This window comes from Myotis myotis, unplaced genomic scaffold (assembly GCF_014108235.1).
Source record: "Myotis myotis isolate mMyoMyo1 unplaced genomic scaffold, mMyoMyo1.p scaffold_m19_p_19, whole genome shotgun sequence".
In the NCBI taxonomy this organism is placed as follows: domain Eukaryota; kingdom Metazoa; phylum Chordata; class Mammalia; order Chiroptera; family Vespertilionidae; genus Myotis; species Myotis myotis.
Genome location: NW_023416323.1, coordinates 5816623 through 5840387, shown reverse-complemented (window position 1 = coordinate 5840387; position 23765 = coordinate 5816623). Strand labels below are relative to the sequence as shown.

The window sequence follows — 23765 nt, the reverse complement described above, 5'->3', positions numbered from 1 at the left end:
GTGCACGGGAGCCTCGCTGACTTTCCCTCCAGGGCCTTCGAGGCCGGCACTCCCTTCCCCTCCTCGACCACTGACCTCAGCTCTCCTTCAGTTCTGCATCCGAAAGAGTTGCTTCGAGAAAAGGCTTCCCGCCCCACATCCTCAAACCCTCCAGCTAACCCCACGGTTTTCCCAGCCCAACGGGGGCGGGAGAAGCGGTGACGAGGCACTTTTTGCCACGAATGGGAGGGGAAATGAACAGACCCCTGCGTCCTAGTGCGGATCTGTTTTTGCAAAGGCAGTGGGGGCGCCGGCTGGGACTAGGGCGTGGTTCTGGCCGCCGCTGCGACCTCCGCTCCCTCCGGATCCTGTGGGTTTGGCAAAGCAGCTGGCAGGGGCATAAAGGCCCATTAGCAAAGGCGAGGTTGGGGCGTCAGGGTGGTGGTGTGGGGGAAAGGCCTTCTCAGCTGCCACAGTCTTGTGAGCAGGTGGTCAGCACGTGCGGGAGGGGTTGGGGGTGGGAGAGAAAGGGGAGAAGGAGGATTCTAGCAACAGATGGCCCGTGCAGAACTGAGGCTTTCAGACAAGAGGGTGGAGGGGGCTGGCCATCTGCACCTGGAGGCCGTTCTCGTCCTAGCCTCCTTCTCCTCCACCCCAGCACAGAGAAAAGAGCTGGACAAGGGGAGGTTCGCTTTTATTCAGACTGAAGGTTCAAACACCCCCAACCCCTCCCCAACACAGAGAGGATGGGCAGGGAGAAGGCAGCTGGTGAAGGGGTGAGGGAGGCTGCCTCCACCAACCACCACCCCTCCCCTCTCATTGGCCAGATCTGTGGGAGACCTGAGGCACCGGCGAAGGGCTCCCCTCTAAATGCTTCTGCATCTCCACTTTGGCATGCAGAGAGCCTGAAGCTCTCTCAAATGTTGGCAGAAATAAATCAATCCCTGGAGTAGAGTTCCCGGATGCCCGCTGTGGAGCGGGGAGAGCAGGATATGGGAGTGTGAAATGGGGAGTTCCCTAGCCCCAGGGTTCCCCAGTCCCCAAGGAAGGGTGCTAGGCAAGACTGGGAAGCCTGGGTGGGGCCCCCAGACCAGAGCAGCGTGGGAAGGAGGCATCTCAGGGAGGACGGCCCTCTACTGGCTGGACTCCCCAGCGGGAAGCTGTCTGAGTGGTCTGACCAGACCGCCCCTCTGGTCAGGAGGCTTCGGGCAGTGGCTGAGACTGGCGACTGGCCCAGTAGCGCTGGTAGGTGTCCTGGAAGAGGTCCTGGCAGTTGATACGGGCACGCAGACGGGCACAGGCCAGGAAAGCCCCCGCCAGCTTGCGGTGCAGGGCATAGGTCTCCTCCGGCGGTGGGCGGAGCCGGTGCTGCAGCAGCACCGGGATGAGGCCCTGCACACGGCGGGCAGTGTCCCCGGCCCCAAAGTCATATGGGCCCTGGGTGGCAAAGGGCTCTCCCAGGATCATCACAGCCTCCACATGGGCATCGGAGAATGCCTAGGGGCCGGGGAGAACAGAGGCAGAGCCCTTCTCTTAACCAAGAACCAACAAGCAACACTCAGCTCCGGAGTATAAACACAAGCACCAGACCCCTTCCAGAGCCCCCAGAAAATCAGCAGCCCCTTACTCCTCCCCCCCAAAAGGGCCCTTCACTCCCTCAGAGCCTCCAATAGACAAGCAGACTTCACTCTATAGTACAGAGAAGCAGCTCCATTCCCCCACTCCCTCCCTCTAGAATAGGTAAGTGGTGCCCATTTTCCCAGGATTACTGACAGGCCAAGTAGTCCCCATTCTCCCCTAGTCCTCCCCAGAGTCCCCCAGTACAGATCAGCAGTTCCCCCATTCCCCCAGAGAGTTAAGCAGCCCCCATGCCCCCCAACAGACACCAGCCCCTACTCCTCTAGTGTCTCCCAACCTTGGTTTCAAAGCCTGTGAGGAACTTGAGGTCCTGGGATTTCTGTAGGACCCGGGCTCTGTCTCCATTGGCTGCAGCCATCACTACCTAGGGAGAGAGGTGTGGAACACAGGGTCAAAGGCCAAGCAGGGTTCCAGGAGGGGTCTGGGGGAAACTAGAGACAGGAGGTGGTAGCCAGGCCCTTCCTGTACCCACTTCCCTTCTCATCTGCCTAGGCTTCTTCCGCCTCACCTTGCCCAGCTGTGTCTCAAAACTGTTCCAGAGCCTGGGGGGTCGGGATGGCCAGGGGTTCTGCCCACCTGGCTGGGAACACAGAGGCTGCTGGAAACTAAACCGTGAAGCAGCACAAAGGAGAAAAAATGTCAAGTGCTGCTCCTGGGTCCAAACATTCATGTGGCCAAGGATGTGACCATGACCCAAAACGGCATTGGAGGTTGCCACTGGGCCATCTCTGATCACCTGATTGATGTCTGTCTCCTGCACTGGACTTGGAGCCCTGAGAGAGCAGGGATCCCAGATGGGTTCAGTCCCATGCAGTACGAGCTCTGGCTCCCAGGAGGCCTTTGGTGAACCTTTGTTTAGCACATTGGTGTGTGGAGCTAAGCACCCCTCCAGCCATGAGTGCACACGGCAGTGGGACTTGAGGGCATGTGGGCAGACAGCGGCGAAAGCCAGCCTGCCTGGGCTCAGTCCCAGCTCTGCCACGGCTGGCTGACTCTGGGCAAGGTGCTTTGCCTCAGACCTCCACTTTCTTATCTGTGAAATGGGGATGATGAAAATAGTTTCCTCATGAGGTTGTTGTGAGGACAGAGGAGGCAATAGCTGTGCAGTGCTGAGCACTATGCCAACATGTAGGACGCACCATAAATATTATAAACTACTATTATGACTAAGAGGTGGACATGAGGATCCCAACTTCATAGAAGAGAAAACAGGCTCACAGTGGGCAACAGAAAGTGAGGAATGGAACCTGGGCATTCCCTTACCCAGTGAGCTGCCCTTTCTTGGGAAGAAGGGGATACAGGGTTAAATCTGGCAGCTCCATTCTGTCTTGGCTTCCTTGCCCAAGCCTGTCTGGCCATCTGTCAGACCTATGGTCCTTGGGGGCCGGTGTGACAGGGCCTTTTAAAACTGGAAACGGCTGGGGAGGTGGCAAGAAGGCTGTACTAAAATATTCGGGAGCGGGGGAATGAGATATCCCAATTACCCAGAGAGGCCGCTCCGTGGTCTCAAGTGGCTGCAGAGAGGGCCCAACCCAAAGGGCCTGTATATGTGGTAACCAGGGGTGGGTTACCAGCTGCTCCTTCCTGTTCCCATCTCAAGGATGGCCCCACCATGCCCAGTACCCAAGCCAGACACTACTCTTCCCCTCCCCACAGCCTCCCTGAGCTCCCAGTGTCCAGTCTTAAAGACCCCTCGTGACCTGACCAGTGTGGCTCAGTTGGTTGGAGCATTGTCCCCTATACCAAAAGGTGGCAGGTTCCATTCCTGGTCAGGGCACACACTCAGGTTGCAGGTTCCATCCCGGGTCTGGGCATGTATAGGAGGTAACTGATCAATGCCTCTCTCTCTCTCTCTCTCTCAGGCTCTTCCTTTCTCTAAAACCAATTGTAAAAAAAATAAAGACCACTCATTATTCAGAAGGGGTTTCCTAATTCTGACTGCACCCCTCTCCTGCTCAAGTCCCTCCCACGGCTCCCCAGGGCACCCATATAAACGCTATAGCCCAGGTGGTGTGGCTCAATAGTTGAGCATCAACCTATGCACCAGGAAGTCATGGTTTGCGTCCCGGTCAGGGCACATGCCCAGGTTGTGGGCTTGATCCCCAGTGTGGGACTTGCAGGAGGCAGCCAATCAATGATTCTCTCTCATCATTGATGTTTCTCTCTCCCTCTCCCTTCCTCTCCGAAATCAATAAAAATATATTAAATAAACAAAGTACAAGCTACAAAGCATGGCTTCTGAGACCCAGAATGATTTGGCTCCAACCTCATCCCTGGCTCCTGCTCTGCCCCTTACCTACCCGCCAAGCAGACCATGAACTTCCTCTTGATCCCTAGGACCTTACTTCTCAGAGTGTGGTTCTTGTGTGAGAAGCTTTGGCATCACCAAGGAGTGTGTTAGAAATGCAGCATCTTATGTCTAGCCAGGCCAGAATCTGCATCCTCACAAGGTCATGGAGCGGGGGTTTCACATGCAGTCCAAAGTTTGAGAAGTGCTGCTTTAATGGGAATATCTCTTCTTGCCTCTTCCTGATTGGTCTCCTCATCCCTCAGGTCTCAACTCTGATGTCTCCTCCTTTAGGAAGCCCTCCCTGATTCCACAGGCTGGGCCAGGCTCCTCTGAGCTCCCATAATGCCGTGCTTCCCCCTTCCAACCGTGATCACTCTGGGTCCTCACTGTCTGTTCCCCCACTGGACTGTAAACTCTTTGAAAGTGGGGTCCTGAATTGGTCACTATTGTCCCCAATATTACCCAGAATAGGGCTGGGCACAGACATGGTATCAAATAATGTTTAAATTGATGACTAAATGATTAGAAAACCCAGATTGAATGTCTCATGTCACCAATTAATGAGATAGTGTTCTCTGTGGCCTCTAAGACAAATTACCCAGTTAACTGCCACGCGTCCAAAATGGAAACCATTCCCACACGCCACAATATTTTTAATTTAATTGCATCTATAGACGCTTATGGTGTACAAAGGGTTAACCCCAGTTGGTGGGTGGGACAGGCAACAGGTGAGGAAGCACTTCCTGAGGACAGAGCAGGTCCCCAGGGAGCAGCCCGCCAGGAAGTTATGTGAGGGCAAGGCTGGACACCAAGATCCTGGACAGTGTGGGGTGTGGGATGGTGACAGGGTGAGCACCATGGGCCTTTCTCTTAGGAGAAGGCTAGTGAGTGTGGGGAGCACGAGCTGTGCACCCAGACATCCGGAGTGAGACTGCTGTGACCTTGGGCAAGTGACTTAACCTCTCTGAGACCCAGTTACTTCAGGGATAAAACAAAGCTAAGAATGTCCTTACCCCATGCGGTTGCTGTATGGTTTAAATCAATTACCAAATGTATAACACTTAAACCACACCTGACATAATATTAAGTGCTTAGTATTTGTTAACTGCTATTAGTATTACTACTATTTCTCTTTTTTTAAAAAATTTATTTATTGGTTTCAGAGAGGAAGGGAGAGGGAGAGAGATAGAAACATCAATAATGAGATAGAATCATTAATGGGCTGCCTGCTGCACGCCCCCTACTGGGGATTGAGCCCATAATCTGGGCATGTGCCCTCCAGGTTCATGAGTCAACTCTCAACCATTGAGCCACACTGGCCAAGCTATTTCTTATTTCTTAATTCGAGATACTATATTTCTCCTTCTCACCCTTGCCTCAGTAAATGGCCCTTCACACCCCAGGGTTGGGGGCACTCACCTCAATGTAATTGTCTGTGAATTCAGTCCCAAATCCCCGGCTTGCACCAAAGTCCAGCAGGGTCACCTGGGAACAATGATGGTGAAAGGGATGCTGGGAATCCAGCAATGCTCCCCATTGTCTATTTGGGGTGGCCAGGGTCATCCTTCCTCCCTATACCCTGTCTCCTCCTGCCAGAGTCCCCGCCCACTGTGTCCCTGGGCTCCTAATCTCCTGTCTCCACAGTTCCAATCCACCCCCACACGAAGCTGAAGGGACTTGGCTTTTTTTTTGCTCCTAATGGTTTTTATAATAACATGTTTTAGGCACAGAAAGAAAATACAGGGAATAAAATATATAGAAGAGTGAACACAAATCTCACCACGCTTAAAATATAAAATAATTCCAATCCAGGTGGGGCTTCCCATATACCCTGGGCTGATCCTACCAGCACAACGTCCCCACCCTCTTTTCTAGGGTCACCGCTTTCCTGAAATGATTATTAAATTATTATTTCCTGAAATTACCATGTGTGTATTTCTACATTTTCTCCTACATGTTTGCACCCATAAACGATAGTCATGTTTTGTGTATTTAAACTTCACATAAATAGTGTTTATGATAGTGATCCTGCAACTTGTTCCTTGTGCCCAACATGATTTTTCAATTTATCCCCATTGCTATGTGCAGCTCTAACTCATTCATTCATTCCTCACTGCTGTGGAAGGACTTCACTGTGTAGATATATCAGAGCATTTATCTAGCTGGTGGGCAATGTGGGCGTTTCTGGGGTTTGCTATTAAACAGTGCTCGATGAATACATGTGTAGGAGTTTCTCTAGGCAGTAGTTGGGATTATTGATCACAACCCATAGTAAGAAATGCAGAATATACTGGGTACCAGTGCCAATGCCACATAAATATAAACACCAAACCAAAGTGTCCTAAAATATAACTCCCTCCCATGTGACACAGTGATATTTTCTATTCTATGTCTTTAAAACAAACAAACAAACAAAATGCACTTAGACCCAATAAACTGACATCAGGAGGCAGGACATGTATTACCTATCAGGTCAGAAAACCCCTCCTTGGGATACCAGCCTATGAGGGTGCAGAGTGTACCTGGGGGTAAGGCAGTAGCAGGGACTGACCTGGAGACTCAGAAGGCCATTCACATTTGGCAAAGGACTTAGACTTATCCGGAGGGCGCTGGGGCACTCTGGGAGGCTCAGTGTGGCCAGATTTGTGTTTGGGAAAGATCCCTCTTGGGACAAAATGGGGGCAGGCCACGTTGGAAAGCCACTTGGCCACCATGCATGCTGAGAGCCTTTCCATCCAAACTCTCATCCCCAGGCCTTTGGACACACTGTGCTCTGCCAGGAGCGCTTTTCCTTGCCCTTTAGATGACTGTCCTCTTCGAATCTTTCTGGTTTCAGCTTTAATGACACTTTCTTCAAGAAGACTTCCTGCCGAAACCGGTTTGGCTCAGTGGATAGAGCGTCGGCCTGCGGACTGAAGGGTCCCGGGTTCGATTCCGGTCAAGGGCATGTACCTGGGTTGTGGGCATATCCCCAGTGGGGGATGTGCAGGAGGCAGCTGATCGATGTTTCTCTCTCATCGATGTTTCTAACTCTCTATCTCTCTCCCTTCCTCTCTGTAAAAAAATCAATAAAATATATTTAAAAAAAAAAAAAAAAGACTTCCTTGCCCAGCTTGTGTGGCCAGTGGTTGAGCGCTGACCTATGAACCAAGAGTTCATGGTTCGATTCCCAGTCAGGGTACACACCTGGGTTGCAGGCTCAATACAGGAGGCAGCAGATCAGTGATTCTCTCTCATCATTGATGTTTCTATCTCTCTCTCCCTCTCCCTTCCTCTCTAAAATCAATAAAAATAATTTTAAAATTAAAAAAAATATTTTTTTTAAAAAAAATATTTCCTTGACCCTACATACCCAGACAGGTCAGCCACTTTCCCTGGCTTCCCACAACCCCCTTGTGCATCCCCCACCACTGACAACTCTGGCCTGTGTTTCTCCATCATGGTACTAACTACTCTAGGTGACCGCTGGTGACAGGTCCCGCCCCTGGGCCAGGAACTCTGAGAAGGTGAGGATCAGGACTGTCTTGGCATTGTTGTCAAGAGGCAGCGGCTGCTTGGTGTGTCCCAAAGAGTGACAAGTGTGGTAATGATGACTGACTGCCTTCTGTAAGTTGTGTTCCCTCTTCTATACTGTCACAGTGCCACTCGGAAGCCACTGCCTAGCCAGTGACTGCTTTTTCCCAGCATCCTTTGCACCTAGACAGGTTGTGTGAACAGCTACCAACAGAATGGTAAAAGGAATGATGTGTCACTTCTGCTCAAAACAGTTAGCAGGGGATTCTACTCTCAATCTCTTTCCCTTCCTGGGATGGCACAATCACAAAAGGGAAGGCACCTGGGTCTCCAAATCACCACCTGGAGAACTACCCCAGCCTGTCATGTGGGTAATAAGCTACTATTGTGATAAGCTACTGAAATATTGGAAAATATCTGTCACAGCAGTTAATGTATCCTGTCACACATCACAAGAAACCAACCTGGTGGCTGGAGGCATCATACAGGAAGTTGGCCCAGTTGGGGTCCGTTTGCATGAATCGGAACTCAAACAGCTCCCGCAGACACAGCCTCAGGAGCTGGAAGCAGATCTGGGGTGGGAAGAAGGAGTAACAGACACCTTGGAGTCATCTGCCCCTGTCAAGCCCTCTATGGCCTGGAGAGGGACGATGGGTCTGGCCAGCCCTGCTGGCCCTGCCTTGTGGCAGCACCCTCCCTGCTGTCCTAGGAGACCATGTACCTGGTTTCGGATGTCCTGGCTCAGGCTCTGGCACTGGTCCAGGGGGACCCCTCCAGCCAGCTCCATGCCCAGCACCCGTGTAGTGCAGAGATCCTCAATCACTGCTGGCACCCGGAAGAATGGGTCATCTGCCAACAGCTGCCTGGGGCAGAAGGGGGGGTGGGAGGGGGACTTGGCTTCAGGTCCCTGTGGCCCAGCTCAAGGACTCCTCCTCCTCTGAGAAGTCCTCCATGAACAGTCTATGTCTCGCCTTCCCTCCTGCTCTCCTCTTGCCTCTGTGTGACCTGAGTGATGGCCAATACCTGGCTGGACTGACATTCATTCAGACATTTTATTCATTAATTCATTCAACAATCATCTCCGTAGGGCCTACTCTGTCTGCCCCTAAGCTGGCTGCTAGAGACCCAGTTACCACTTCCTGACCAGAAATACTTGCGTGATATCCAGTTGCCTCATGATGAGTTTAATGTGTTAAGCTCCATGAACATTATTTTTTTCATCAACTTATTAATTCATCCTTTAAAAATAAGTCACTGATATACAAATCTTCAAGTCTACAGTGATACTCATCGCTACTCCTTGAAGTCATTACTGGGAACACTGGCTAATTAAGGGAAAGAGTCCTCAGTGTCTGCCCCTGTGCTGGACCATGCTGGGGACAGAGCAGTGGATGAACTCCAGGCCTGCTCCTGACATACACAGTGACCACACTCGAACAAACAAATAGACCGGTAGATTGAGATAAGGGTCAATGAGTGAGGCCTCTGGTTGGGGACCTATGGGATGGCTGGAGTAGAGTAAGATGGGGAGCAGGGAGATGAGGAGGGGCCAGAGGAAATGATGTAGGTTTTATTCTAAGGGCACTAAGAAATCCTGTGGAGAGGGCTCTCCCCAGATCCCACAAGGAGCGCTCTGGCCCAGTCTACACCTCGCACCCCCCTCCTCCGGGTCCTGCTTCAGGCTTGCATTTTTGTCCTTGTTTATAAAATCTCTGATGTTGGACCCACTCCTGGTGGGCTAGGCCCTGTGCCGAGCATTTAATCAGCACAGTTCCCTTTTCACTTCCCTGGGGGGTACTCTCCCAAGGCCACTGTGCAGTCAGGCCACCAGCCTAAGGGCTGACCTGGGGCTGGATCCCACATCCGTCTTCCCAGGCCCGTGCCCCTAACCCTACCTTCCACCACCTTTTCTCTCATTGTGTTTATACAGCTTGGCTCACCTATGAAGGATCTCACTGCGGTATTTGCTGCATATCACGATGTTTCTAAGAGACAACCACACTGTTCCCAGTAGCTATGATTCATTCATTTTCGCTGCTGTATGGTATTCCACTGATGAATATCACATAATTTAATCATCTACCCCGCTGGATGAATTTCAAAGGTTTGGGTTGTTTCCAATTTGGAGCTATTACTACTCTGAGCTTTCTAGAAAAGTCTGATGGTGTATACTGGCATTAGTGACCCTAGAGCAATTAGCCAGGAGGGCAACAATTGGGATGTATGTGAATATCCAGCCTTATTATAGGATGCCAAACTGGTCTCCAAAATGCTTATCTCAAATCTCCTCCTGCCCTGGTGAGAAGAAAGAAATGCCCTGCAACCCTGTCCTCTCCAACTCTTGACACTGTCAGATCCCTCTAGCTTCGTCAGTGCAGCAGGTGTAACTCATTCTGTGACTCAGTGTCTGCTGACAAGATCATCTTCCCCACTGGGCTGAAGAGGTTACCTAACCCATTCCACAGACGAGAAAACTGATACTTAGAGAGAGGAAGCGACATGCCCAAGCTCACAGCGAACACAGTGGATAAGTGAAGTAATGAGTGAAAGGATGAATGGATGAACAAACGAATGAAGAGAAAAAGGAGTTTGCCAGCCTCACCCCAGGGCTCCACTTCCACTCAGCGTGGGAGGGAGGGAAGGAGGGAAGCTGGAAGGAAGGGGTCCTCGGGGGCCTGCCAGCCACCCGAAGTTTTGTGCTCACCTGAAGTTCTGGGCACAAGCTGCTTCGCGACGGTAGTCACACTCCCAAGCCAGCTCCTGCTGCAAGGCCTGCAGGCTCTGCTCTGCAAACAGGCCTGAGGGGAGCAGTGTCAGCCAAGGAAGGTCACAGGCTGTCCACCCCGCCCAGCCCCTCAGGCTCCACTCACGGATGTCTTCTCTTGCCAATCCTGTCTCTCACTTGTCCCTCACGCTTTCTGCTCCAAGCCTTTTACCCCAGTGTCTGTCCACACACCTCCCCTCAGTCCGCATATAACTGCGGCTCTTCTGAAGTCGCTCCTGGGGTCTCTCTCACAGGCATGCGCACCAGTCCCGAGGCATCTTTGTCATAGTCACGCATGCCACCTATTCCACCGTTTTCGTACTCTCTCTGAATCTTCTGTCTTTGCCTCTCTCTCTCTCTCTCTCTCTCTCTCTCTCTCTCTCTCTCTCACACACACACACACACACACACACACATCCTGCTCCATCTTCTTTGGGCTCTTTAACACAAACATGAGGCCCCACTTACACTCTCATCCTGCTTCTGTGGCTCTTTTTCAGACCGACAGTCCCTCTCTGCATACCTCCTGTGTGTCTGTTTCTGGAGTTTGGTCTGGGCTTCTGACTCTCAGTGTTTCTGTCAGAATCTCTAAGTCTCCTTTTCTTACATACTTATACTCTCACTCTCCCTGCCTTGGCATCCCTTCTTTCTGTCTCAAACACACACTCACACCACTCACACACAGGCACACCCTGGTACTCTCTGGGCTCTCCCTCCATTCAGGCCCACTTCCTCTCTTCAGGGTACCGCTTCTACATGGGCACCTCACCCTCGGGCAGAGCCACGCTCATCTTGAGCACCGCCAGCAGGTTCTGGACATCACTTTGGATGCTCTGGGCAACGCCTGGGTACTGTGAGGGGGGGAGTGGGGGGAGGGGAGTCATTCTTCTGGGACAGCAGGGTGCCCACCGCCACCTGTCCATCCCCTCCTCTCACCTGGATCTTCACGGCCACCTCTGTCCCATCCCTCAGCATTCCCTGGTGCACCTGTCCAATTGAGGCGGCGGCAAAGGGCACCTCCTCGAAAGAGGCCACCTTGGCCTGCCAGTCCCTTCCGAGCTCCTCTTCGAGAACTCTCTAGGGAGAGCAGTGGTAACAATCATCACCATGATTATAGGCAACTGAGTTCATTCCCTGTGTCAAGCACTTTACAAGTTAACAACTCCAACTCTTACCACATGCCGGGCCCTGGCTCGGCTGCTACCCCACTTTACAGACGAGGAAATTGAGGCTCAGAGAGAAGTCTCTCAGCCAAGGTGAACCAGGCACTGGCGGACAGGGAGGCCTAGCCCAGCTGGTATTAACTCAAAGTTAATGCAATAGATAAGAGTTAAAATTTAAGGGCTTCCTGTGGGCTGGGTACTGTTCAGAGTGGCTCAGAGAGCAGCAATAATTGCCCAGGGTCACATGGTGAGTGAGCAGAACAAAGATCAGAAGACAGGTGGCTGGATTCTGGATTCCATACCCTTACAGAGTAATTGGAAGAAACAGCTCCTGTCTTGGGCACTTAGAGCCAGGTGCTATGCCTACCGACTGACAGACACACTCTCCTCTAATTTAAAAAACCAGTTAATAGTAACAGCTAAAACTTGCATGTCACTCATGCAAACCCTTCTAAGTGCTTTCTGTAAACTAATTTATGATGTGGGATGGCTATCACTATCGCCATTTCACAGATGAGGACACTAAGGCACAGAGAGGTCAGGCCGCAGGTCTGAGATCGCACAGGTAGGAAGTGGCAGAGCTAGGGTTTGAATTCAAGAAGCCTTACCCCTAATCACTGTGCTCACTGCCACTTTAACAGCTCACTGAGCCTTCCAGGGACTGGACTAAGTGCTCTGCACCACCCTTATTTAATCATCACAACAATCCTATGAGGAGTGTGCTTTGGCGATCCATTTTACAGATGTGGAAACCGAGGCCCAGAGTCTGACAGGGAGTAGAGCAGTAAAGCCAGGAGAGACAGGCAGGTGGAGCCCACCTCCCTGGTCAGCCTTCTCCCACTGGGCACTCACCAGCATCTGCCAGCGGGGCATGAAGTCAGCACTCTGGCGGACCCGCTCAAAGATGCGCTGAAGCTGGGGGCTGATGAAGCTGTTGTCTTGGGAGACAGGGAGACAAGAAATAAGGGAAGCAGTGAGGGATGAGGTGAGGGGGACCCCTGGGGGAGTACCTGAAGTCCGGGTTTGTTGGTGAGGGGGGTGGAGTAGAAGTGAGATCAGGGGTCAAGGGTCATGCTGTACCCTGGATGCTGAGCATTTGGCCAATCTTGAGAGCGGCCCCCCGAACTGTACACAAGGTCTGAACAATCCGCTCAGCATTAGCCTCCGACAAGAAAGGGCTGGAGCCAGGCTGGGAGCTGCCCTCTGGGTAGAGAGAATGATTATTAGTATCACAACCACAAAAATAATCAGTACAACACCACTACACGCCCACCAAAATGGCTAAAATGAAAAAGACATTATCAAGTGTTGGCAACGATGTGGAGCAGCCTGACCGCCAGCCCTGCTGATGACCGTGCCACGGCACAAGCCCATGGGAAACATGGGCAGGTTCTAGTAAAGCACATGCCTGTACTGGATGCCTTTTCTCTCAGAGGTATGCCCACGAGAGATGCATAAATGTGTCCACTGACATATGCCAAAAGGGGTCATCGCAGCAAAGCTCATAAAAGCCCCAAACTGGAAAGATCCCAAATGACCACCAGTACAATGAACAAAGGAATTGTAGAACAGTCAGTGAATGACTACTACAGCAAGGAATAAACCATCTACATCCGCTCACAGCAAAGTGGATGCCTTTCACATACAGAACGCATGGATTCAAAGAACCAGACATCTACAAGAATACACTCATTACATTGGTGTAAAGAGAAAAAAACTGGCAAAAGTAATCTTGGGGTTAGAAGCCAAAACAGTGGTCACCCTTTGTGGGGGAAGTGCCCAGGGTGGGGCACTGGGGAAGGTATTTTCAAAGCATGGTCAGGGGGTCCCTGAGGATCCTCGAGATCTGTCAGAGGGTCTGTGAGATCAAAAATGTTATTATAATAATATTAATGTTATTTGCACCTTTTTACTCTTGTTCTCCCACAAATGTTCTGTGGAGTATTCCAGAAGCTCCATGACCCATGATGATACCACTGCTCTGATGGCTGATGAAATGCGTGTGTTCTTGTGTTTTAAAATGTCTCAGTTTTAATCTCTAATACAGTGAGCCCTAGCCAGTGTGTAGAGCATTGTCCCCTGCACTCAAAGGTCGCTGGTTTAATTCCTGGTCAGGTAGTGGTCTGGTCCCCAGTAGGGGTGCATGTGGGAGGCAACCGATTGATGTTGATATTTCTCTCACATTGATGTTTCTCTCTCTCCCTCCCCCTTCCTCTTTCTCTCTCTAAAATCAATAAAAGCCGAAACCGGTTTGGCTCAGTGGATAGAGCTTCGGCCTGCGGACTGAAAGGTCCCAGGTTCGATTCCGGTCAAGGGCATGTACCTGGGTTGTGGGCACATTCCCAGTAGGAGATGTGCAGGAGGCAGCTGATCGATGTTTCTCTCTCATCGATGTTTCTAGCTCTCTATCTATCTCCCTTCCTCTCTGTAAAAAATCAATAAAATATATTTTTAAAAAATCTTAAAAAAAAAAATAAAAAATAAAATCAATAAAAACACATTTTAAAAAAAATCCCTAATACAATGAATATCCATAAATATAACCCACATAAACAAGCTCTTTGGGGTCCTCATTCTATTTTGTATTGACTTTATTGAGGTGACATTGGTTAATAAAATTATATAGGTTTTAGGGATACAATTCTATAATACATCATCTATATATTGTATTGTGTGTTCACCACCCCAAGTCAATCCTCATTCTATTTTTAAACAGCTTTATTGAGAGATAATTCTCATACCATATAATTCACCCATTTAAGGTATATAATTCAATGGCTTTTAGTATATCGAGAGTTGTGCAACTATCACTACAACCAATTCCAGAACATTTTCATTCCCCAAAAAGAGACCCCTTCCCTATTATTAGCAGTCAGGCCCCAATCCTGGAAACCACTAATCTACTTTCTGTCTCCACAGGTTTCCCTATTCTGGGCATTTCATGTAAATGGAATCATACAATAAGTGAACTTTGTGTCTGGCTTCTTTCACTTAGGATACTGTTTCCACACTGTAGCAGGTATCAGCACTTCATTCCCTTTTAATGGCAGAATAATATCCCATTGTATGGATATACCACATTTTTTTTTTTTTTCAGAGAGGAAGGGAGGGGGAGAGATAGAAACATCAATGGGAGAGAATCATTGATTGGCTGCCTCTTGCACGCTCCCTACTGGGGATGGAGCCCACAACCCAGGCACGTGCCCTTGACCGGAATTGAATCCCTTCAGTCTGCAGGCCGATGCTCTATCCACTGAGCCAAACTGGCCAGGATGATATACCACATTTTTAAAAATCCATTTCTTAGTTTTAAGATTATATAGGGATCCTGAGACCAAAAAGCTTGAGAAATGCTGTTCTAGGGTTTCTTTATTATTATTATTATTATTATTACTATTATTATTATTGTTGTTGTTGTTGTTAATCCTCACCCGAGGATATTTTTTCCATTGATTTTTAGAGAAATAGGAGGAGGGAGGGATGGGGGAAGGAGAGAAAAACAACCATGTGAGAGACACATGTATTGGCTGCCTCCCACACTGTGACCTTTCGTTGCTCAGACCAACATTCTACCCACTGAACCATACTGGCCAGGGCTCTTTTGAAAAACAAATCCATTCCTTAGTTTTAAGGGTGTACTAGTATAGGGATCCTGAGACCAAAAAGTTTAAGAAATGCTGTTGAATCTGCTGCCTCCTGCGCACCCCCTATTGGGGATCGAACCTGCAACCCTAGGATGTGCCCTGACCGGGAATCGAATCAATGACCTCTTGGTGCATGGGATGATAGTCAATCAACTGAGCCACACTGGCTGGGCATGTTCTAGGGTTTCTTGATCTGGGTGCATAAATGTGTCCACTTTGTGAAAAATGAACCAAGCTGTACATTTGTGATGTGTAGGCAGGTCTACATGCAAATTATATTATTATTCAATAAAGTGCCAATATGCTTTTATTTATTAAAAAATTATTGAGCTCGTCCTGGTGAGCTCATCATTGATCTCCCCCTATCTCCCCCTATCTCCCCCTTCCTTCTTCTCTCTCTGAAATTAATAAAAACATATTTTAAAAAATTATTGAGCTCTTTATTGAGGGCTCACCCTGTGCCAGGCAGAATTCTAAGTGTCTCTCTGGATTCTCTGGCAGAATCCCTACAATCACCCCAGGAAGTAAAAACTACCAATGTCGCCCTAACCGGTTTGGCTCAGTGGATAGAGCGTCGGCCTGTGGACTAAGGGGTCCCAGGTTTAATTCCGGTCGAGGGCATGTGCCATGGTTGCGGGCATATCCCCAGTGGGGGGTGTGCAGGAGGCGGCTGATCGATGTTTCTCTCTCATCGATGTTTCTGGCTCTCTATCCCTCTCCCTTCCTCTCTGTAAAAAATCAGTAAAATATATTAAAAAACAAAACAAAACTACCAATGTCTTAATTTTCAAGGCAAGGAAATAAGAGATTCAGAGAAGTACACTGCCCAGCCCTGGGTCACACAGCACAGAAGTGGCAGGCAGGGTATAGACTCAGTTTGGCCTTACCCTAAGGCCTAATCTTCCCCCTATTTCCAACTTTTTATTAAAAAAAAATCCAAGCAGACAAAAAAGTTGCATCATGAACACCCGCACACCTGATTCAAACATTTTAATATTCTGCCTCCTCTGCTTTATCTCTGTGTGTGTACCCAAACACTTACTATTATTTTTTGCTGACCGATTTGCATGGAGCTGCACTCAACCTGTGCTAAAAATAAGGAAATTCCCCTATACAATCACAGTGCCATAATCACCCTTAAAAAAATTAACCCTGCCGAAACCGGTTTGGCTCAGTGGATAGAGCGTCGGCCTGCGGACTGAAAGGTCCCAGGTTCGATTCCGATCAAGGGCATGTACCTGGGTTGCGGGCATATCCCCGGTAGGAGATGTGCAGGAGGCAGCTGATCGATGTTTCTCTCTCATCGATGTTTCTAACTCTCTATCTCTCTCCCTTCCTCTCTGTAAAAAATCAATAAAATATATTTAAAAAAAAAAAATTAACCCTAATTCTCTAATATTTACTATCCAATCCATATTCAGATTTTCCCAACTGTCCCCCAAATTCTTTTACAGTCCTCTTTTCCTTTTAATTTTGTGATTTTCAATTAGAGTTGACATTCATTATATTAGTTTCAGGTGCACAGCTTAGTGGTTAGACATTTATATGACTTATGAAGTGATCACCCCGTAAGGCTAGTACCTGCCTATTATACATAGTTGTAAAAATATAGCCGAAACCGGTTTGGCTCAGTGGATAGAGCATCGGCCTGCGGACTGAAAGGTCCTAGGTTCGATTCCGGTCAAGGGCATGTACCTGGGTTGCGGGCACTTCCCCAGTGGGAAATGTGCAGGAGGCAGCTGATCGATGTTTCTCTCTCATCGATGTTTCTAACTCTCTATCTCTCTCCCTTCCTCTCTGTAAAAAATCAATAAAATATATTTAAAAAAAAAATTAAAAAAAAAATATTACTGACTATATTCCCAATGCTGTACTTTATATCCACACGATTTAGTTATTTTTTTTCCCAACTAACATCCAAGTATGGTCCACACATTCCATCTGTCAGTTATCTCTAGTCTCTTTTTAATCTAGAATATCCACCCCCATTTTTGTTTCGGCCATCGACTTGTTGAGGAATCTTACCGACAGAAGCTGATCTCTACACATCTTGTTCCATCTCGGTTGGACACAGATTCCCACTAGCAGGCCTAATTTCAGCCTTCTCCTGCGCAGGGTTAAGAACTCAGCTCTGGATGGCTTACATTTTTTTCTCTCATGATCTGTTTCAATCCATCAGGACCCTGACAGTGGCTCCACCCTGCTCTGAGCACTTTACAGGGACCCTGGGAAGTGGGTATATCATCATCACCTCCATTGTCCATATGAGGAAACAGGCTCAGAGAGGTGAAGCCTCTTGTCCCTGGTCACACAGCCAGGACCGGGCCCGACCCAGGCAGTGTGGCTAACTCACCGGACTGTAGATATCCTCCTGGCAGGGACTTCTTGACCATCTCAGCCAGCGCTCCCAGCCCCAAGCCCACAGCCAGTCCTGAGGAGTGAGAGAAGAGCCTGAATGCGCTCTTGCCTGGGGCATTCTCCCTGACCCTCTCTCCTCTGTCTCTCTAAGCACACTTGTTTCCCAGCTCTTTGTACCCAACTCTGTCTTTAGCTCAGTCACTTACTCTCTCTGCTGGGGTTTCCCTTCAAGGCGAGGCCAGCTCTTTCTCTATTCCTCTCTATAGGTCTGTCCCGTGTCAGCAGTTTTCACCCCTCGCTGCACATTTGAGTCGAGTAAGGAGCTTTTGTAAATACAATGCCCAGGTCTCATCCCTGAGGCTCTGACTAAACTGGCCTGAGATGAGGCCTCAGAATTTATCTTTTTATTAAGCATCCCAGATGATTCTAGTGTACAGCCAAGGGTAAGAAGACTCCAAAAGGGTCCCCCCAAGTCTCTCTGCGGCTTCCTGGGATTCCTGTTTCTCTGTCCACGCCTCTTCTTCATGTTCGCCCTTCCTACGTCATCTTCCCCCTCCCCTACACTTGACATGTCTATCTAAGCCTCTTCCTCTCTGTTCCTCCTTTTGATGTCCTGGACAACTGATTCCTCTGTGTCCTCTTGTCTCCTTGTCCCTAAAGATAGCTTGAGTCTCTCTGCCTCTTTCACTCACCATCTCTGTAAATAACCAAAGCTGGCATTTTCTGAGCACTCTCTTCATGCCAGGAACCATTCCTAGTGCGTTATACGCTTTAATGCATTTTGTCCCCACACCCTCATGTAATAAGTTTTATAGGAAAACTTCCATTTTACAGAAAAGGAAACTGAGGCTCAGAGAAGTTAAGTAACTCATCCAAAGTCACGAAGTGAGGATATAGCAGAATCACCCCTTGAACTGAGGCAGCACAGTGTCACAGCTCAGCTTCCTCTCTATACTGTGAATTGTTGTCTTTAAAGCTTGAACCAGGAGGAAGATTATTTGCATTATAACCGGTAGGTAGCAATATACCTATAACGTTTCATGAAAAAATATTTTCCATTACTCTACAGGTGAACTCGTATTTTCCATTCTATCCTTTTTAATTATTTCATGCAGATTGTGACCTGAAGTTTGAACAATTCTGCTGCTAATCTGAGGTCAAGTCACTTCACCTCTTTTAGCCTCATCTGCAGAATGGACATACACAGTCATCAACTCGGTGCAGGTATCACATGGATGGGGGCTTGCACGGAGTTCTCAATAAGTATTACCGTCCCTTCTATTTCTCTTGGTTTTATAGGCCTTTACTTTCATTCTCTTTTCATCTCTCCCTCCTCTCTGTCTGATTCGCCCTCTCCCTTACTTAATTCTGTAGATGTTGCTTCCTCGGACCGAAGTCACCGTCTCCCACAGTCACACCTACCCCCAAAGTTAGCCAAGCGGCTGATGCGGGAGGCAGGCACCTTGCGTTCTCGAGAGCGGTCACTCAGCTGGAAAATGGGGAGAAGGTCTGAGGGTGGGAAGGTGGGTACAGTGCCCGGGAAGTCCAAACAACCTGCCACCACACTATTCCCCAAGCTCGGGGGGCCAGCTGCCTTAATGGGGTGTTGTTGGTAAGGTGGGAGGCCATGATACCTGGGGCCGAGGTGTCTTCCGGAGCCGGGCCTCCCGGGCCTTGCAAATGTCCTCCTCACTCAGGCCTCGGCCAGACCCGCCCTGATGAAGCTGTTGGGCCCAAGAACCCTTACACGGCCCCTGCAAGGGATGTGGACATTGGTAAGGAGCGGAAGACAAGGAGCGGCGGGGTCTGCCTGGCCCTCTGGAGCCTCCCTATCCCTTTACTTACTGCCCATCCCCTCGGGCTCTTCACCTTGGAGACCCCTCCCCAGTATCTTACCCACCAGCGCGGCCCAGACCCCAGGGCCCCATAAGGCAGACCAACAGTCCGGCCCAGCTGTCCACAGGTCCCCCGCAGGAGGCCCCCCACCTCCAGCCACATCGCCTGGGGGAGAAGAGGAGGAATTACTCGGACAGGAGTTGTGGGGCCGACCTCCCGCTTTGCCCCACCCACCCCAAGCCCTCACCGTCCTCGGGTCGGCCCTGGCTGCCACCCAGCAGACTTCCTCCCCTGATAAGGGCCCCTCCAGTTTCTCCTGTTTCCCTCTGGTTGCTAGGCACCCATAGCTGTTCCTGCTTTCCTACCAAAGCTCACTTTCCCTGTCCCACTTCGCCGCCGTTGCTAGGGTCCGTTCTCATTGCTAGACACCCACAGATCCTCCAGGCTCCCTCTCCCTTCTCTGAGCCCCCCTCGTCGCCAGGCACCGCCTTCACCTCTGTTGCTAGGCACCCACAATCCTCCCCCACCCCCCGAGTACCCACTACCCCGTTATTGGGCACCTCCCCCTGTTGCTAAGCACCCACAGCTCGGGGCTCCGGGTCCGTATGCGCGGGGGCCTCTAGCACTTCCGGAAGCCTCCACACGCCCGCCCTCTCCGGTCAGCTAACCAATGGCGGAGCGGCAGTTCGCTGACTGACACAAAGAACTCCTCGCTATGCGTAGGGGCGGGGCCAGGGCGGAGCCGTTGGGGAGGTTGGGGGATTGCGCGTGGCAAAGCCCGGAGCACACACGTGCGCTTTTCAAAGTGCCCGGTGTGCGGCGGACCTTTCTGTTCCGTACCCCGTCTCCTTTGCAAACATCCCTCTCCCTAACAAACTTCACACCTCTCCTCTGCACGAACACCTTGCGAATCTCACTTCTACCTCCAGCATGTTCAACATCTCTCCTTTGAACACGTCTTCCCCAAACATTTTCCATGTACGTGGAGCCCATCCACTTTGCACATCCACCCTCTGCTTCAAGCATTCACATCCTGGCACCCAGCCTCCTCTGCACATATAAACCCCCTTCTTTACTTGGGAATTGTCTCCCTCAGCTCTCACCCCTGTACATAAACCCCTCACACTCAGCTCCCTGCACACTGGCCCCTGTTTCCTCATATTCCCTGCTCTCCCTGCTCCCCGCGCGCCTGCAGGATGGCCTGAGTGAGCCCCCTCTGTTTCCCGTAGGTCTGATATTTCCCAGAACGCACTCAGCCAAAATTCCCAGTGCTGAGTCAGGAGACTTGGCCTTCCAGAAAAACAGCTCCCATCCCATCTGGGTGTGTGTGTCTTGGGTGGGGGTGTGTAGGCCGGTGTAAAGCCTGCTCCCCCCACAACAGGCTGACTCACCCCTCTTCTCTCAGTCTGGAACAGAAGCAGCTGGCTGGGTCCTCTCTTCCGCTGCGGGGAGGACATATGACGCTTCCCCACAGAACCCTTGCCCCTGTCTAACCCTTTTGTCGGGAATCAGACATTCCTGTCTCTGTCCCTGTGCTCTGTGACCTCAGAAGAGCCTTGACCCTTTCTGACCTTTGTTCCCAGCCTGTATGATGTGTGAGGGGGTCTCTGCGATGACTTGTCATTGGTCCGTGAAGAGATGACTCATTTTAGATTCCTGGGCCTGGGCCCAATGCCCCTCCCACAGGTGACTCAATTTCAAGACAAACCATCTCCTGTCCCCCTCCAGACATAAGGGTCTGACTCAGGAGCTGGGTGACAGTTCACTCTTGAAGGTAAAAATACATAAAAGTACCTATGACAATAACTAATTCACATGGCTTATATGCACGAGGTCATATAAACAAAGGCTAGAGGGTGGCAGATCTCTGAACCTCAGAGTCCCCATCTGTAAAATGGGGCTGTGTCAGCACCTCTTGCTCAGTGTTAGTGAGAGAGAGAGATGCAGTGAAATAGTGTCCATAAAGAGCAGAGGGCCCTGCCCTGGCCAGTGTGGCTCAGTTGGTTGAGCGCCATTCAAATGACCAAAAGGTCACTGGTTCGATTTGGTCAGGGTACATGTTCAGGTTTTGGTCTCAATCCCCATTAGGGGGTGCGCAGAAGGCAGCTTATCCATGTTTCTCTCTCTCCCTTTCTCAAATCAATAAAAACAGCCCTAGCTGGTTTGGTCCAGTGGATAGAGCGTTGGCTTGTGGACCAAAGGGTCCAGGGTTTGATTCCAGTCAAGGGCACGTACCTCCCTGGCCAGGGCCCTGGTTAGGGCTTGTGCAGGAGGCAATCGATGTGTCTCTCTCACATCGATATTTCTCTCTGTCTTTCCCTCTCTCTCTCTAAAAATCAATGGAAAAATATGAGTGAGGATTAAAATCAATAAAAACATATTTAAACAAGAGAGAAAGAGAAAGAGAGAGAGAGACAGACAGACATGGCCTGGTACAGAATGAGAATCTATAAACAAGAGAAATTTCTTATGGAGAAATTATTTTCAAATTTCTATTAAGCACCTATATGTGCTTTTCTAGGCACTGGGGACATAGCAAGGAACAAAACAAGCAAAAATCTTTGCCCTCTTGGTCCTGGCTTCTGGCAAGGAGCACAATCCTATTCTATATAATAAAAGCCCAGAATGACCTGTCAACCAGTCGCTATGATGTGCACTGACCAACAGGGGGCAGATGCTCAATGCAGGAGCTGCCCCCTGGTGGTCAGTGCGCTCTCATAGCTTGGCTGAGGGGGATGAGCAGTGCTCCCACAGTGGGTGGATCCCCGCAGGCCACGCCCCCTCCCCAGTGCACAATCCCCTGCACTGGGCCTCTAGTAAACAAATAAGTACAGACATACCTTGTTTTATTGTACTTTGCTTTATTGTTCATTGATGATATTGCATTTTTTCTTTTCTTTTTTATAATTTTATTGATTTTATATAAAGAGGAAGGAAGATGGAAAGAGAGAGAAACATCAACTGGCTGTTTCCTGCATGCCCCCTACTGGGGATCGAGCCTACAACCCCAGGCATGCACTCTGACTGGGAAATCGGACCAGCAATCTCTTGGTGCACAGGATGTTGTCCAACCAACTGAGCCATACCATTCAGGGCAATAAAGTATTTTTTAATTAGGATATGTACATTGTGTTTTTTTTAAGCATAATGCTATCATACACTTAATAGACTACAATATACTGTAAACATTAACTTTTACATTCATTGGGAAACCAAAAACTTCTTTGACTTACTTTATTGCCGTATTCACTTCATTGTGGTGGTCTGGAATCAAACCTACAATATCTCTGTGGTATGCCTGTATGCTTAATAAGGTGACATGTGTTAAAGAGAAAAATAAACCTGGGAAGGGGGTCAAGGAGAGGAAGGAAGAATGTAAGATTAAATAGGATGTTCAGAGAAGGCCTCGCTGAGGGGGTGACATTGAAACGAAGACTTAAAGGAGGTGAGGGAGGGAACTGTTCCCGAGGGAAGGTGTTCCAGGCAGAAGGATGAACCAGTGCAAAAGCCCTGTGGTGGAAGATGTCTCGGAGAAATAGCGAAGGCCAACAGGCAGATTAGGGGAAAAGAGAGGAGATTTGGTTTGGGAGATAACTAGAGCCAGATCATGTACAATATATGAGTCATGAGGAGGACTGTGGCTTTTACCCTGAGTGGGATGGGAAGCATGGAGTGTTCTTAACACAGAAGGGTTATGATCTGATTTAGAGAAAATACTCTTACTTCCAGCTCCTCCTCCAACGCCCCAGCCTCAAAAGCAAGTTATATCACCCAGTAGGGAACAAAAGCTCAGACTTTGGATTAGGTTGGCCTGGGTTCAAATATACACAATTTAGATATGTGATCTTGGATTTTGCCTTTCTGTGCCTCTGTTTCCCTGACCATGGATGATGGTAATCCCTACCTCAAAAGGTATGGGGTATAAAGTGGTAAGTACAGTGCATGGCACAAAGCAAGTACACAAATGTATATGTTGCTGTGTAAATAAATAAAAATTCCCATAACCCGGTGAGGAAATTATCATTGCTATTCCCTTTTTACAGATGAGGAAACTGAGGCTCAGAGGAAACAAGTCTGTTGGAGCCAGGATTTGGCTAGATCTCCTAGCTTCAGAGTTAAGGTGGTTGCTTTGTCCCTCCTCTAACCTCCCTTTGACCTTAGACAAATTCTTTCACTATTCTGGGCCTCAATTTCCCTGTTGGTAAAGTGCTTGGCTTTTGTGGCATTGAACACATTTTTCGAAACAATCAAATAATATTATGTATCCTCATTTTACAGGTGACAAAACGAGCCCGGGTAGGGAGCGTAAGTCACTCGTTCAAGGTAACACAGCTGGGAATTGGCAGAGGTGGGTCTCGAACTCACACATCCCTGGGACCCCCAAGTCTCTGGAACGCAGGCCCTTCGTGCGTGAAGGAGCACGCTGCTGGACTCGTCCTCGAGAGCTATCGGCGGCTTAACTGGCCACTTAAAGTGTAGGGGGGTTAGATCAGTCGCGGGGTTCTAGGGCGGGGCCCCACTGCCCTGCAAGCAGGGCCTCAGGGGGGCTACACCTTACCCGGACGAGCTCGCGGCGCTGG

General features: G+C 49.6%; 1 protein-coding gene across 1 annotated transcript; it reads right to left on the bottom strand.

The window, feature by feature from the left end:
• Positions 1-655: 655 nt before the first annotated feature.
• Positions 656-23762, bottom strand: COQ8B (coenzyme Q8B). Its single transcript, XM_036346868.1, is given in 16 exon segments — positions 656-1200; positions 1203-1476; positions 1895-1981; positions 5327-5392; positions 7885-7992; positions 8142-8283; positions 10125-10218; positions 10954-11035; positions 11121-11261; positions 12200-12285; positions 12428-12550; positions 17345-17422; positions 18772-18838; positions 18984-19103; positions 19246-19350; positions 23744-23762. Coding segments are annotated over 15 exon segments (1854 nt in total). The 5' UTR covers positions 19348-19350; positions 23744-23762; the 3' UTR covers positions 656-916.
• Positions 23763-23765: the final 3 nt, after the last annotated feature.